We start from the raw sequence: 17,148 nt of genomic DNA on the forward strand, positions 1-17,148 counted from the left end.
GGTATCAACACATGACCACAGTCAGCTCCCAAGCATCAGCCAGGTCATGTTATGTCTGCTCATTGATCCCACATGCGGTTGGCACAGATAGGCTTTATCTGTCCAAAAAGGTAGCCCTCAAGAAAGCAAAGCGCCTCATTCATCTCTACCTACGTAGGATGCAAGCAAAGATCCAACCCAACAAGATAGAACCACTCAGGGTAGTTGTAAACTTGAACCACTCAGGGTAGTTGTAGACTTGACACGATACGACACCAACCCAACAGCGCTATACCTTTTTACTGAGCTCACTGATATCCAAACCGAGCTGGACAGGATGTGTATGAAAAGCACCATAGGGGAAGACACCATCTGGCCCCGAGACTTCCCAGAGAAGAGATTTTTGGAGGAAGCCAAGCCTCCAACTCAGTGCACAAATACGTCGGCTCCGGCGTCCACCTATGGACCGAGAGTGGCTCTTAGTGTGTCTGTGGCGGTCTTCTTTAACAAGAAGTGGTTCTCCAAACATGGAATTCCTTTGTAGGGCCGTCCAACTCGGGGATAAAAAGGGGAATGGGTCACATGGGGCAGGGTTGAATGTAAGTGGTGAAGTAGTGTGGCTCACCGGTTAGAGGCGGCAGACCCGAGAGCAGAGGACGGCCCGGGACCAGGGTTCGATTCCCGGCGCGGCAGGTTTCTGGACCAGGGTCAGCGGACTCGATAATTCTCTCGCCTCGGTGCCCACTCTGATCAGCGATCACACTCGGCAACTCTGGGCATTAGCTTGCCTCATCTTCACTAACGGCCCCACCAGACCGCCGGGGATGCCTGGTCTCACCCTGGAGATACCCATTAAGGGACCATCTCTCAGGGAAGCCAGGAAGGGTTTCGCAGCGGTCGAAGCGCCTTGGGACCCTCCGGGTAAGTAGTGCGCTATATAAATGCCTATACATACATACATACAAGTATAGCTCACCCACGTCAGGCAATCTGGGACACCGCGGGGGTGAATATACTTGGTTAGAAGGGAAAGGACCCCAGATTGTACGGAAACTTACACTGTATTCCTTATGTTTACCAGGAAAGGGAACGCTTCCGATGGGCAAGACTGTTACCTGCGGAATGATTCTGCACATTCCTGATATGCAGTAGGGCATGTCCACGCTTATGGATTTTTATAGGCAGTGCAGCGAGTATGCTGATATTCAGCTACTTACCAAATGGAGCGGTTTGCGTTCCCTGGTAACACTGCACACCCTGGGCCGTGGTCATTCCCGGAGAAGAGCTAACAGACTTGTATCCAGCACCTATTAAGAACAAGCATTTTCAATGCAATAGGTCTCGCATTTGCAAACTTTTGAGCTATTGGCATTGTAAACGACAATGCCTTTTATTTATGTGTTTTGAAAACCTTCAAGCAACGACTAGGAGTACAAAGGGCACATAAATAAAAGTAAATACCATTTAAAATACCAATAGGTTAAAGTTTCAAAGGTGTGAGACCTATTGCATTGCAAATGCTTGTTTGGTTAGGCTATCCAAACCCGTGGATAGTGAGCATATATTTCTTTACCACAGGGCAGTGGGCCTTTATACCACCTTACCTGAAAGACTGTAATCCTTCTATCTATCCATCTGCCAAGAAGACTGATAATTACATTTTGAGCTTTGCTTAAGAAGTATTACAGATCCCGACAGTGGCGTAACGAAAATTGAGGGGGCCTCCCTGCAAGGTACGTGGAGGGGCCCCCTCCGGGCTCAATCGGAAGCTCTCTGGCCTGACTGCAGTGCAGAGGGGGCCCCCTGGAGTTTGCCCCTCCCGCACCACGGGGGCTGTGGGGGCTTGTGTTACGCCCTTGGTCCTGAGTTTAAGGGGGCTCGATATTAATGAAAGACTACATTATGACATGCATTGCTGTATTGTGATGATCACAAATGTTTTAGGCTTTTGTCACTTAAAATGACATTACCCATCACTTTCACCATACACGGAGGAGGCATCTTCACACCCACAGCATGACAGTAACCCCATCTTCTCTTACCGGAGGATGGTGACGAAACCCATCCGCACAGGCAAACAAAACACTGGCTCGGTCTTCTGGATCGGCTTCAACTGGAAGTTACAGCCGAAGCACAGCGCTGAGTTGCTGAAGAAGGACATGGAAACGATGGACTGTTCGAAAATGTGGATGGGTATTCACGTGAGAGATGATGCAGCCTCCGGGCTGGTAATCCTTGATGGCGCTTTTAACAAAGCCCTCTGAGATGATCCGGTGCTGCTCCAGTTGGCGGATGACCAGCTGGTGTACCCAGGCGGGGATCTCATCAACGTCACCCTTGGGGTATAGCCGCTCCTGGGCAGGCCCGGGCTTCTACAGCTGCGCCACAAAAGTGTAGCACTCTCTGAAAAAATAGTTGTTGTGTAATGGAGCACGGTCCACGGTGTGCTCCTTGTACAGCCCCTTCTCGGCAGCGCGCATCACCTCGATGTGGCTCTTGATGCGGGGGCACTCTTCCCGGCTGAAGAGAAGCATCTGCCGGATCCCGTGCTTTACCCGACGTGCCTCCTCGTCCCGGTAGTGGAGAGGCAGCTGAGGGGGCAGTGGCGGCTCCTCATGGTCGCTGTACTCGCCATCTGACAGCTTGCTCTTGGAACCCGGCTCCGGGCCTTAATGGGAAGGCATTATGGACGGCAACTTCTCCCATAGGTCCGTGTATCCACTGATGGCCATACTGCGGGGCTCACATCACTCAAAACCGGCTGCAGCAGGGGGAGCTGCCACCGCGCATGGCTCAGCTCCGCCGATCGGCGCAAGGGCAATATCAAGAACGTAATTGTCAGACCTGGCACCTTGGCGTGAGTTTCCCTTCCACATTTTGCTGATGTGCCTCAGGTGTTTTTGCTGGTGTCCGCTGCTCAGGGCACTGGGCCATGGCCAATCCGTGCCGCGGTGCAAGTGCTCCCAATGTAAAGTGTAACTGTGATTGATGTTCCTGATTGGTTCATTGGATTTACTGTCAGTCCCCAGTAAAGTGCACCAGGAGTGCCAGGGATTGTAAATGCCAATACTGCTAGTGGGCCTGCAGCGCTGGTTGCGCCAACCACAGAAGCAGCCTTTTAAAATATGTCTAGGGTCTGCCATTGCAGATCCTGCGTGCAGTCTGGTACTGTCATGCTGGCTGGGCAAGTGCACACACTTGCCAGCCTCAAAACCTTCCCTTTGCTTCATATTAGTCACCCATATGGTAGGCCCTAGGGCAGGGTGCATTGTAAGTGTAAGGTAGGACAAGCCCTAATGTGTGTGGCATGTCCTAATAGTGAATTACAGCCAAATTCGTTTTTCACTATTGTAAGGCTACCTGTTCTCTTAGGCCAAGATGGGCTGCTGGAATTATTACACCCTATAATCCCAGCAGGCTCAGGGAACATGGTAGAAAGTCAAGTTTAGTATGCCTGAACTCAGAATAATAAAATACTTATTTTAGTAAAGTTTATTTTAATATCTTGCGTTTGCAAATGCTACTTTTAGAAAGCTAGCATTTGCTTGCCTAACCATTTCAGCCAGCCTCTGCTAGGATGTGTATCTGACTGTCTGGGATATGTGAGTGACAGGGCTGGGGGATGACAGGTGGTGAATGCCAGGATTACACCTTGGTGGGAGTGCCCCTGGACTCTGAATAGGGCTGTGCTCTGCCACCACAATGCTGGCTCCGCCCCCTGGGGAGCGACTGATGACTCAGCCCGACACCTGGCCCAGGAGAGGCGAAGCACTGTCAACAAGGTACTCCTGGCTGCCCCTGTCCACACAATGCTGGCTCCACCTCCTGTGGAGCGTCTGATGTGACTGCCCCTCACACTGAAAGCAGCAACCAGAGTACACCCAACAAGTGCTTAGAGACTGAAAGAAGTTATGCAGAGGCCCCCTGGCCTGCAAGAACAAACAAAATGCTGTATAAAAGTAGGAGCCCTGCTCCTTGTAAATTAGATCCTGTTTGTGCTAGGAAGAAGCTCTGCCTGAAGAGGAGGACCCAGGAAGCTTCATGGAGAAGTACTGACTCTGATCCCAATAGACTGGCCTATGGTGGGTGCCTTGCTGCAAAAGGAGAGCAGGAGAGAAAGACTGAAAGATTTTGCTTCATTTCAACTTGTGCCAAACTCCTACAAAGATCTCCAAGGGCTTGCTGGTGAACTTGCCCCCTGAACAGCGCCCCAGGAACATTGGGCGCTACCCCCCTGAAAGAGGAGAACTGCTGTGAGTGCTGCCTTCCCCTGAAGTTCTACCTGGGAAAAGCGGAGCGTGTTGTGAACATCCGCCACGCACCCTGAGAGGCCCGGGGCACTACCGTCCCTCCAAGCACCGTGACTGCCGCCTGTCAAGGCCCCAGAAGCACCCCCATTTTGAACTGTACCCGGGAAAGCGCCTGCCGCTGTCTGTGAGCGGTTGCGGCGCGTCGTGCAGTGAAGCCCGTCTCGGCCCCCTTGACGTGCCCTGCAGCTTCGCCCGCACCCAGCGTGTTCCCCCTCTCGAAGGACCGAGCCACATCCACAGCAAGGCTCGCACCGTTAGGAGTCCCCTGGGCGCCTGATACGGTTCGTGAAGCTTCGCACCTCCTGTACGAGTCGCACCCTGCTGTACGACGCATACTCCCTGTTAGACTCGGCCGTGCCGTACGCGTCTCACGCGAGAAACGTGAGCTTTGGCAGGCCGGGCCCGTAGTGCGAGCAGGAAGCAACGAACCGTTCCACAACGCTTGGGGCACCATCTATGACACGGAGGAGCCTGGTGAGGACCGTGCTACCTCCTTTTAAGCTGTTTTGATTGCCTGCATTACTTTAAAAGTATTGAGAGAGACTTTAACCCTTTCATAAGTATTACAAGAACACAACTACGAACTGTGGCCACCCTTGAAAGTAACTGGAACCCGTGTTAACTGATAAGACTGTATTTATAAGCCTGCTTGAAATATATAAAAGAGTTATATTTTTTCACAAAATACAGTCTGGTGTCATAGTGTGGTGGGTTGGTGGTTATTGTGTGTGATACTGCAAATGTTTAACCCTATGTGCTCTAGAGATTAGCCTTGACTGCTTGCGCCACACTACCTAGAGGGTAAGCAGGGGTTATTTTTAGAGGGTAATCCTTCGCCCTGACTTAGAGGAGAGGGTCCCTGCTTGTCACAAGTACATACCTGCGCCAACCAGAGACCCCCAATTCTAACATTAATAAAAAAGCATTTGCAATGCAATAGGTCTCGCATTTACGCAAGTTTAAGCTATTGGCATTGTAAATGGCAATGCCTTTTATTTAGGTTTTAAAAACGAAAATAAAAATAAAAGGCATTGTTATTTGCAATGTCAATAGCTCAAATTCGGGTAAATGCGAGACCTATTGCATTGCAAATGCTTGTTTCTGTTTGTATCTTTTATGCAACGCTTGTAATCCGAAGTCTTAATGTATCGCAACTGGTTCTTATGTAAAGCGCTCTGACATCTTCGGGTAATGTTTGCGCTATAAAAAAAAATAATAATAATCGCATTTAATTAAATAATATAAATAAAGATACATCTCAGAGGTCAGACACTAGAGAAACTAATGGATAAACTACAGCTTGCAAATGACAACATAATATAATCCTGCTTTATTATAGAAGAGATGATGTCCTTCCTGCGAGCTTCCTTTAAGTTCCTACTTTCCTGTTTTCATAGAACTATTCTAAGGGTCGTTTCTGTGTGCCATCTGTTTAGGATCGTAAGTACCCTACCGCACAGTCTGTGCAATGCTCGGCGTGCACAGTCTTCCCGCAAGTGAGTTAAGAAAAAACAAAACTTTCCCCAAATATTCGAGAACTGGGCTTGAATATTAAAGTACACTGTCCTCAAAAATGTTGGGATGCATGTATTTCTATGCCTCTCCTGTTGAAATTCACGGAAATGATGATCGAAATGCAGGCACTTCCGGGAGGCATAGACAGACGGGGATCTTGAGACCGAGGCAGTGTTCTGCCCGTGCACAGGCGCAGAGCCAGCAGGAAGTGATCCGGTACCTCTGGAAGGTAGTCTATCTGCGCATGCGGTAGGCCTATCAGGAGCACAGCAAAGATGCCGCTGTACGAGGGAGTGGGAAGTGGAGGCGAGAAGACCGCTGTCGTTGTAGACTTGGGGGAAGCCTTCACCAAGTGAGTTATGGGCGTCACAGCCTATGGAGTGAATGTGAAGATAGGAGAGTTTATATTTTTTTGGGAACCTACATGCTGGACCAAGCGCCAGGAAGATAAACCCTGCTGTTTTAGAGAAGGGGTGGATGTAATATTCCGTTTTGTGATTTTTTGCTGATAGGCGAGTGGGTCGGGGTGGGGGATGGCTGTATGCATGCGTGTGTGTGAGCGCGTATGTGTATGCAGTGTGTGCGTGTTTGGTGTGTGCGCATGCGGGAGTGTGGCTGTGTGTGTGTGTGCGCGCGAATGAGAGAGGCTGCTGAATGTTGAACAGCAGATATGCACGGCGCCGGGGGCTGGGCGTGCGCGTCCTCGAGACGCAATTGCGGAGGAAATGCGCGTAACCACCCCCTGTCAGCCATTCTCAGGAAACCCACAACAATAGGTCTTTCGCCGGAGCAGCGCTATGCGCTGCTAACACCAGCAAGACCTAAAAAAAGATCACCTTGCTGCACCAAGCTCGTGAAAAGAGCAGCGGACTATTTTGGTCAGTTCAAAGACATCCGAGAAGAATTTAGACTATTCACAGCTGTACAGCCCCGGGGGCAAAGAGGTCTGGGTGGGTTTGATACCCTTCTTCACCCTGCAAAAATAAATTCCCGCTGGCTTCAGATCATCAAGTGGGAAATGCTCAAATTGATTAAGAGCACTGAGCTCTGCCTCAACTCAATCAAGTAAGAAATGTGAGCCATCCGCCTCATGCTAATGCAGTATCGATATGTGCTGGACTTAATGACTACAATGGAAGGACGGATCTAGGCCAAGATCGGTGCTACCTGCTGCACTTTTATACCAGGGAATGACATGAGCAGTGGAACATTAACACTTGCCATCCAAGCACTGCATAATCTACAGAGAACCATGTGTGAAGAAGGATGTGGCACAGAGCAGAAGAGATTTTCAAATTGGTTCTCCTGGCTCCCACAATGGATATCCGGTTTGTGTAAATCACTGTTTCCAGTTATAAGTGTGTTCCTATTGGTTTGCGGGATTATACTACTGGGGAGCACCTGTTGCATAAATGCAGTCCTAAAATTAGGTAGAATGCACGCAACTAGAAAGGCTGTTGTAGTCCTAAGCAAGAAAGGGAACAGCAGGACCCAAGTAAAGTAATGGTACAAATGCATGAGTTAGATAGTGTAGTTCAAGAGTCAACTAGAGGGGGAACGTTAATAAGGATATTGATGTGTTTACAGATAAAAATTCACTATTGACCTTCTAAATACAATTGCTTGTTCTGAACACGACATCGACACACAAGTATGTAGTCAGGCCCTGCAAACTAGGTCTGAGATTACTGATTAATGGGTCACAGGTGGGAGAGTGCATAGCTGGAAGGCAAACAGGAGGGAGGAAACTCTTGCTCCGTCTTCACAGAGGGGCGCAGCGACATTATGATGGTCGAAGGAGATTGCCCCCAATAAAGCACACATGGCCATAGAGAGTACGCATGCTTCTGAAAACACAATAATAATGTCAGATGCCACACGAGTTAGGAGCACATAGCCAATCAGGACTTAACACACGTAGTGATCACACACTCCCCATGCCAGATATCTGGACACATTCACCACTGGCCCCAGAGTCCACGCAAGGTCGAGTTTCACCTGTAGTAACCACTTGACCGTTAATTTATGGCTCTAAGGCAGAAACCAACATTACTCGGTTATATTCCCAAGTTAGACCCATGTAGCGAAGCAACTTATTTTTTACATTGTCCTTGCAAATAACATTTTCAGCTGTAACCTTTTGCACATATTTGCATGCATTACAATGTTGGATTAGTTTCTCTAAAACTAAACTTGTTTTCACATCTAGCTTTCTAGCTTTGCACAACATTATCACAATGCTCTGAAAATCATGTAAATTGTCTCATTTCGCACTATGTACAAATGTCATCGCTATTTTCATCCAAGGGCGACCGGGCTATCTATATAGCTTTAACATTGCTAATCTATAAGTACATCACAAGTCTGCTTTCTATTATAAAAGATGAGCATCCCAATAGATTAGCTGAAGAGGCACTTCCACAGAGGTGCCGCTCGCCAAGGCCAGTCGATCGAGAGAGGGGGAGCTCTCTGTGTGCAGCCTCACCTGTTGGGGGCTATCTGAATCTGAGACAGCGCCGGAATTGCCGCGAGGACTCCAGGGACCAGGAGCCTCTGTACTGGCACACCTGCGTCCAGTCAGCTGGCCGGCCTGAGTGCCTGCCCACCCCACCTACTCCACTCCTCGCGGCCCCCGCTTCGCGGGGGGGCGCTCGCCAAGACCAGTCGATCGAGAGAGGGGGAGCTCTCTGTGTGCAGACTCACCTGTTGGGGGCTATCTGAATCGGAGACAGCGCCGTATTTGCCGCGAGGACTCCAGGGACCAGGAGCCTCTGGGACCGGCACACCTGCGTCCAGTCTGAAGCCCCGCCTACACCGGACATAAACTTGACCATAACGTCCGCTACGCGGGACGCGAGCGGGCGCCGGGCTTAGCCCAGGCAAAGGGCGGGCCGTCTGTGGCCGTCCGGGGCCAGAGGAGGCCGGGCCTACCCTCTTGCATTTTGACTGTTGACTCTCCCATTTGGCGTCTCCACCAATAGGATCACATTTTGAGATCTGTTTTATTAATTTACGGTGTTAGAAATATTTTACTTATTTACTTTGTCAAATATATCTATGGCTAGTATGTGCTACTGCACGGTCTACTAGAATTGTGATATTTTAACTTAACTCATCCTCCCTTGCCGGATCAAGTACTACGAAAAAATGGGTAAAAAGGGTCCTGCAGCAAAGAACTTGTCACCTTCTGTGGACACACCCATTCAAAAACAAACATCTATAGATAAGATGTTAGCTAAAGCTTTGGGGGCAGTTGCTACTGAAATTGAAAGAACAGAAAGATGATGTCTATTAAACCAAAACATGGTAGATAGCCCTCCTACTTTACCGGCAACTGATGAAATATTAACATCTCCAGATGATGAGGCGAGTTGTTCCCTCAGACGCTGACACCATAAATAGGGGACCCTGGCCAGGTAGGACCCGCCCAAAGTTAGTGAGAAACGCTAAAAATCATCAGCAAAACGGACAACTCCTCAAGCTCATAAAGCTGACACAACAAATCCACCAATTCCTGTACTGATAGATGGCCATGAGCGATCTCCAGAAGAGCGGCCAGGGTGGGTGTCTGCTTTAGTAACTAATCTAGAGTCCCAAATGAGAGTAATAGTGAGGGAAGAACTTAGGGCAATGTTAGAAAGCGTGGAAGGCCTAAAAACAATTTGTCGAGGAAATAGCCGCTAAGACTGCATTAGATGAGTAAAAGATCTCTAGAAATATCACTACCAATACCCCAGTGAGAGTTAAACCACACAATAGCATAAACAGAAGAGTGTTATCACCAACAATTAATATAATCCTGGGAACCCAATTACCTGTGAGGGCCGCCAAAGATACAGGAAAAAAAAGGAAGCCAACCCTACTATAAATCAAGAGCAGGGACAAAGAGCCTGTCAACCAGCAGTAGGCAATAACGAGAAAGCGAAACAGGCTGAGGGGAAGGGCCAACCAGCTGTAGGTTCACAGGGTAACCATTTTGAACAATCCGTAAAACCTCCAAATATTAATCTCCCACCAGAATCGACCCCATATGTGCTGATTCTGGCTGGGGTACCAGAATTGAGAAGGGTACAAGTAGAGTCATACCAAGGTTTAAAAAACAAAAGCTTAAATTGGCTAACTAATAATACTGACTTCCACTATGAAAACACGGAGGAAATACTATTCACCAGGAGGGTAGGCTGGATTGGACAACAGCAGAAAGACATCACTGGTAATTGTATTCTCATCAATTTTAGAAGCCCTGCTATTGTTAACAGAACTCTGGCATCTGTGATAGGCAAGCGCTCAGATAGGATTCACCTACTTCCATTGGGCTTCTTTTATCCCCCTAGAGCTCCCTTAAGCTACCAATACGCCAACAACCCACGGGGATATCCTTTGAGCCCGATTACTTTAGTACTAACATTGTCCAAAACTAGAGAAATCCACACACCTTCAACATATCAACTAGTAACAGATTTAGCACATTGGAGGGAGTAGATTGACAGAAGGTCACCCCAGTTGCAGCATGGGAGGGAAAGTCGGCAAACCGGATACACCCTGAACATAGGGTATGTTCCCCCACTCAACACCTACTTAGTAAGGAAAAACTGGGCGGAGAGTTCTTGAGCGTTTCCCGACCCAGTACTCCAACAGGGGATGAGCTTCCATCGCTAACCGACCCTCCGTGCTCTACAGATGTGAGAAATTCAGGGATGCTTGAAGCAAACCCAAATGTTGGGACGGAGGATTGTCACCTCGAGGTTCTAATGGAACCCACTATAATTCCACTTAGTAAAGAAATCAGAAAAATCCTGTCTTGGAATGTCGCCTGTGTTATTAACAAAGTAGAAGACCCCTGGTGGAAAGCTTATATAGTGGAGCACGATATTTGCATGCTCCAGGAGACATGGGCTAGAAGTGAGGTTACCATGCAAGGGTTCGCCTCATTCTCTATACCAGCTACCCATGGAGGAGTTGGTAGACCATCGGGGGGATTAATTACATGGGTGGGTGTCCATCTTGGCTGCAAGGCCATACAAATAGAAACATTCTCGAGGGACATATTATGCGTACGGCTTGAGTTTCTACACCATAGTCCCATTACATTAATTAATACCTATTCAAGACCCTCACTTAAGGGAAAGGAATCACCCACCCTTGAGGAGCTTGGGACTGTTCTGTCCACCATCCCCGCAAAAATATGGCTATACTTGGCGGGGACTTTAATTGCCAATTCGAGCCCCTAGAGGGCTTGCATTGTGAAAATATCAATGAGGAAGACATCGCCCGAGGAATCCCGGAATCTGGCTGCTCGCCTGTGTCCAAGTGGACACCATTGGTAATTCAAATGAATTACCTTATTATGAATTATTCAATGAGAACCTGCAATGGCAGATGCCCCTCCGACTCCTCTTATGCCCCTACATTTTATAGTAAAGACCGAGGGTTCATTCTGGATCATATCCTGATAAACACCAATTATTGGGACAGGATGGTCGATTTTAATGTTCACCATAGAATTGATAGCGACCATGATGCCTTAGTCCTTGACCTTCATACAGTCAACCCCAACTCGCAGCATGGTGCTGACCCTCAAAAAGATCAGGAATTAACTCCGTCTAGCTGTAGGAGGAGAGTGCGGTGGTCTCATTTTTCTAAATCACAAGAACATTTGGGTACTCTTTATGATGCACTACTGCCCGTGTTTTTAGAAGCCTCCACCCTTTACAATATAAACAAGGACTGCAGGGATAAAGAGGTGATTGGGCTTAATCTTAAAAAACTAAAGGTGATTGTATTAGAATTATTTTTCCCTAGTAAAACAAGTAAGCCCTGTAAGCCTGCATCCCACCCCTGGTACGGTGCAACGTGCCGGAAAGCTAAGAGTTCCTTGCTGGCTTCAATTAAATAAAACGACCGGCCCGAAATTAAAATTCGAAGAAGGGCTTACAAAGAGGCTGCTCAAGCAGCAATGATTTACAAAAAGTGAGCGACCCGAAAATACCCTTAAGCAGCAAAGCACAGATGGGAGCAGGAAAAATGGAGTCACTAAAAACCTGTCTTGGGGAAAAAAACATGCGTTCCTTTTGGGGTATTGTATATGTAGGGACTATTGCACCAGGAAGAGCATTAGAACCCACCCTTGGTGAAGAGGTCTGGCGGGATCACTTTGAATCACTGTATAAAGATCCGGTGAATAATGAGCCCTTTCCAGCCGTCCAATATTCGGATATTCACTGTGCACCAACTGTGACCCTACAGGAAATAAAGATGGCAATAGAAAGAGTTGCCCCAGTAAAAGCCCCAGGCATAGATAAAATCCCGGGGGATCTTATTAGGAGCGAACCAGACGTCTGGGCCCCATACCTGTGGGTTGTTTTCAATGCAATCCTGGCAGGTATGAAGATTCCCAAAACTGGACAGGGGTAGAAATAATACCCATTTTTAAAAAGGGCTCCCCACTATTGCCAAGCAATTACAGACCGACCAGTCTGATAGACATTCCACTAAAGATCTTTGCACAAGTGCTCCTACTCAGACTACAATCCTGGATGGACGAGGAGAGTATTCTCTCTCCGCTCCAGGCTGGGTTTAGGGAAAAAATCTCTACCCTGGACCAGGTCTTAAGACTGCAACTACTCCAATGGAAGACAGTTTGTCTCGAGAGGGGTAGTTTGTATTTGATATTTGTTGACCTCCGGTCGGCTTTCGACCTGGTGCCCAGGGCAAAATTGTGGTCGGTCTTACTCGAGCTGGGGGCCCCAACATACCTTGCCCAACTCAACCAGCGTTTACATGAAAACAACTTTGCCCAAATAAGATTCGGAAGGGATGGCACTTTATCGGCCCCTATCCAAATTAACTGTGGCGTGCGCCACGGGTGCGTACTCGCTCCTACACTCTTTACCGTCTACATAGTTTGATAGACATCTTGGCAAAGGTGAAAGACTTGGACGCTCCCAAACTGGCCTCAAGGAGAATATCGACAATGATGTTCGCCGACGATACCTTACTGGTATCCACATCCCCTATGGGGATCCAAAAGGTCCTGAATAGATTCCAGCTGTTTTCTAAGGATAGAGGGTTGGAGATTAATCTCCAGAAGACGAAATGTATGTTTTTTAATAAACCAAGGAGTACACGTCCCAACCCTGTTTTAAACAAGGAACCCTTAGAAAGAGTGACATCCTTTGAATATTTAGGTATCACTATTACGGACACTATGGATTGGGGGGCCCACATAGGGAATCATCTTTAAGGTTAGCACAATCAACCGGTGGAATATTGAAGGTATTCAATAATACCAGCAAGAGTATAGTGAGCCCGGCGTTTGAGATCTATAAAATCCAGGCTTGCGGGGGGCTCTATATGGAGCAGAATTTTGGGGCTACTGTAGGCCAAAATCCTTAATACAGACTGAGAATCAATACATTAGAAATCTCTTCAGACTGCCACGTAGCACCCCCTTAACTTCTCTCCGCTTAGACGTGGGGTTAACGGAAATGGAGGCTATCTTATCCTTTAGACCACTCTTATATTGGAGACACTTATGGTCAACCCCGGCGCTTATACCGTACAGAGAGGAACTGTCAGAAGTACTAAAAATGAGTGGTGCTGCTAAGCTCCCGTGGCTCTCCCATGTTAAATGCTTACTAACTAGCATGGGGTTGGGGGATTGCTGGTCTGACCCGGGGGAAGCCTGTCCCCGCATCTCAAAAAAACAACTAAAGATCATTTATAAGGACTACAGATCATCCTTGATGCTCGCTAATCCTAACCTATGCAAATCAACTCTAAACTTTCTGGAGATCAAGGATACCCCAGTATTTGAAAGAGCTATTGACTTGATCAAACCCCCAAAGGCCAGAAAATTGTACCTGCAGTTCAGATTCGGAGTATTGCCCTTACGTTCTGTGACCTCCAAATGGAAGCCACAGAACGAGGAGGGTTGCCCAGCGTGCAACCACCCCGAGGAATCCGAACTTAATGTTTTTTTTGGGTGCCCGGGGTATAGCAACATGAAAAAGAGATGGCTAGTCCAGATCTCCAGGAACTTAGACGGTAGACGTTGCAGTGAAATTTACAGGATATTTAAAACCGTTTCTAGTATCCCAATCGTCTACTGTGTGGCGGGGTTCTTGTTCTCACTGTGGTGTGCAAGAAGGGTTTATCTTAAATCTCCAGCCATGCAAATAGAAAAGAGCTAAATGTGGGTTTACATGATGAACTGTGTGGAATTATACCCCCCAGTTGATGAAGCACTATTATTCCCTATTTCGGGCCAGGCCCAAACTGTCCATCTCTGATCTGGGGGGACACGTATAGAAATGGAAACCATCAATAGATTGAACTAACTACTACTATAAGGCACTATCCACTTTGAAAAGAAATTCACATTGTATTTTAATATGCTTCCTATGATGCATTTCTTAACTTTTTGTACTAGATATTAAACATAGTCTTATTTTTAAAACAGTTTTAAAACTAGGTCTGCTGCAATATGTGTACTTTTTGGGCCATGTTGGCCGTAATAAAGATATATTTGACTTTGACTTCCACAGACACCGAGGTCCTTGCATGCTGAGAAATCACCACGCAGCGGTCTGACATCTTGTATGGGGTGTCCGGTTTGTGACTAAGACGGGGTCCTTCACTCTATACCATCAGGTAATGGGGTTGGATTGTCCCTTGGGGGGGGGGGGGGGGGGGAATTCATGGCGCTACACACACTCGAGCTACACTTAAGAGTAGGGTTTGCATAGCAGGAGTATGTTCAATTACTGCCTTGTTTTATATGCCTGCATATAGGCATTGTTTTTGCACCATGGTAGAACTAAATCTACTATTTACGGGTTTGGAGCTTATAATCATGTTTATTTGCTTCTGACTACTAATCATTGCAGCACACGTATTTTATGCAAGTATAACGTTGATTCAATAATTATTATTGAAAAAATCCCACTGTGTATTCTCTGTATATTTCTCAGAGAATAAGTGAGCACGAGTGACTGAGCGAAAAGTTCTGTACTGTTTCTACGATTGCTGAGGGGTCAGGCTTGTCACGTTCAGTGGTTTCCAGAAAAACATTTGCTCCCCAATAGGTTAGGGGGGCTTACGGTGGTACTGTGAGCTAGCTGGCCTATACGCCAACATATCCTGCGGGGGGGTCCGGATTCAGTCTTGGCACCAAGCCCCTAGTTTATGTTGTCCACACAATGCGCAGATCCTACAGATTTGTAGAAACTACATGAGACCTCACCATATATGAAATGCCAGAAACTTTTACTGGTTGTTGTAATTTTGTATAAAAGATGAGCGACAACCCAATGTAAATTGAGACAATACTCAGATCATATGCCTGTAACTGTTCGCCCAGCCGAATTGTTTAATTAAACAAACCGTTCCTGTTTCCCAAACGCCTCTTGTCTTCTGTTTTTACTAAGGAATTCGAACCAGAACAACATAACCACTGACCAATATAGTGATTGAGACAGGCAGAAGCATAGTGTATGCATAGCATTTCTAATTCTAAAGAGTTACAGCAAGAACAGCAGGTACGGGCTCCTGGGGGAAATGTGCTATTCGTGGGAATGGAAAGGTATGCCCTATGAAGGCTGCTGAACTGTACAAGTTTGAACCTAGAAACTGGAAGCGTATACAGAATACAATCCCATTCTCTAACATGGACTACTCTATCTCCTTCTGATTCCCACTTATCACAAAGCATTGACAGATATATTTCTGAGATCTTGCCCACTGCAATGGTTAGCCAGCTAATTAAATGATGTCTGTCGCCCACAGTGTGAATATATTGCACAACAACAGGTGATTGCGGGTAGGAAAACACAATGTTCCAGCGCATGTGGAAACTGTGCATCAGAGTGGAGTGCATTGTGTGGAGCGGAGTGAAGTAACATCGTGTGGCGTGGATTTGCGTGCCATTGAGTGAAGTGGCAGTTTGGCATGGCATTGTATGGTGTACAGTGGCATTGTGTGGCATGGAGAGAGTGTCACTGCGCAGCATGGAGTGGCAATGTGGTTTGTAATGGTATTGTGTGGAGTGGCACTGTGTGGATGGGGAGGGCTTGCGTGGTGTGTGGAATCGCGTGGCATTGAGGAGAGGGGCACTGTGTGGATGGGGGGGCTTGCGTGGTGTGTGGAATGGCGTGGCATTGAGGAGAGGGACACTGTGTGGATGGGGGGCTTGCGTGGTGTGTGGAATGGCGTGGCATTGAGGAGAGGGGCACTGTGTGGATGGGGAGGGCTTGTGTTGCATGGCGTGGCACTATGTGGATGGCACAACTTGCGTGGCACGGAGTAGAGTGGTACTGTGTGGGTGGGGGCTTGCATGGCGTGGCACGGAGTAGAAAGACATTATGTGGCAGGAGAGGGCTTGTGTGGTGTAATTGTGTGGCAATGAGCAGAGTGGCATTGTGTGGTGTGGACAGCTGCCCGTGACCTTGAGCTATGCACCACTGAAGAGGCTTGAAGTGATATGTTTGTGAAGTTAAAGATCTGCCTGTCCCAATCAGAGATCACTCATAGATATCACGACATTTATTAGGGCCAGGTTTTGGGTGCTGAGCTTTCAAACTGACTCTTACAGGGTCAGTGCTGTACGTATGACGTCAGCACAGGGGCGTGTGACGTCATCATGCTCGTTTTGAAATGTGGAAATCCTACCTCTTTTTGGCGTTAGAGCTGACTGGTCCTCACACAGCTGCCCCCTCAACTGGCCTGCCCTCCTACTCCTCCCTCCACACGACTTATTTATTTATGTCGGCCCTCCTCCCCCAGCCCTCCCCTCCTCACCGTCCCTCCTCCCTCTCTGCCCCGGCCCTCCTCCCCTCCTTTCCTCTCCCTGCCCAGCCCTCCTCCCCTCCTCCTCCTCCTCCTCACCGTCCCTCCTCCCTCGATCCCTCCCTGCCCCGGCACTCCCTCCTCCCCTCCGCTCCCTGCCCAGCCCTCCTCCCCTCCTCCTCCTCCTCCTCCTCCTCACCGGGCTCCCCGGCTCCCTGCCTCTTCTCCACCCTGACGCTCGCTCTGCTGCCCATGGCCTCTGCCGTGACGTCATGCCCCCTCGAGGCACGCCAGCCAATCACAGACAGAAGCGAGGACGTAGTGAGAGGTGCGGCGTGAGGTCAGGGAGGGGCTGAGCGTGGCTCTACCAATCAATGAGGGCTATTATCAGGCAGCGCAGAGGCAGGCTCCGCCTATCAAAACAAACTCTAGAGCCAATGATGTCATAGCGTAGATAACCACGCTCACCGTCCTCAACTGACTCTGACACACCCACCGCAGGAACCGACCACCGCACTGCGCATGCGTCAGCCTCCCAGCCCCAGCGCTTCCTGGCACC

General features: G+C 48.2%; 1 protein-coding gene and 1 pseudogene across 2 annotated transcripts in view; both read right to left on the bottom strand.

Moving 5' to 3' along the window:
- G6PD (glucose-6-phosphate dehydrogenase) overlaps nt 1-16,894 on the bottom strand; it is a 193,070-nt gene extending 176,176 nt beyond the window's left edge. Inside the window, exon 1 of one of the 2 annotated variants that reach the window (XM_086940135.1) lies at nt 16,789-16,894. In XM_086940135.1, the coding sequence (XP_086796261.1) occupies nt 16,789-16,843 (55 nt within the window). In that variant the 5' untranslated portion in view covers nt 16,844-16,894. Of the gene's footprint in view, nt 1-16,472; nt 16,577-16,788 lie in introns of those variants that run through there. The other variant, XM_086940137.1, reaches the window with a different exon arrangement.
- Nucleotides 2,018-2,711, bottom strand: LOC147684276 (RNA demethylase ALKBH5 pseudogene; annotated as a pseudogene).
- Nucleotides 16,895-17,148: the final 254 nt, after the last annotated feature.

This window comes from Lissotriton vulgaris, chromosome 10 (genome assembly GCF_964263255.1).
Source record: "Lissotriton vulgaris chromosome 10, aLisVul1.2, whole genome shotgun sequence".
Classification (NCBI taxonomy): domain Eukaryota; kingdom Metazoa; phylum Chordata; class Amphibia; order Caudata; family Salamandridae; genus Lissotriton; species Lissotriton vulgaris.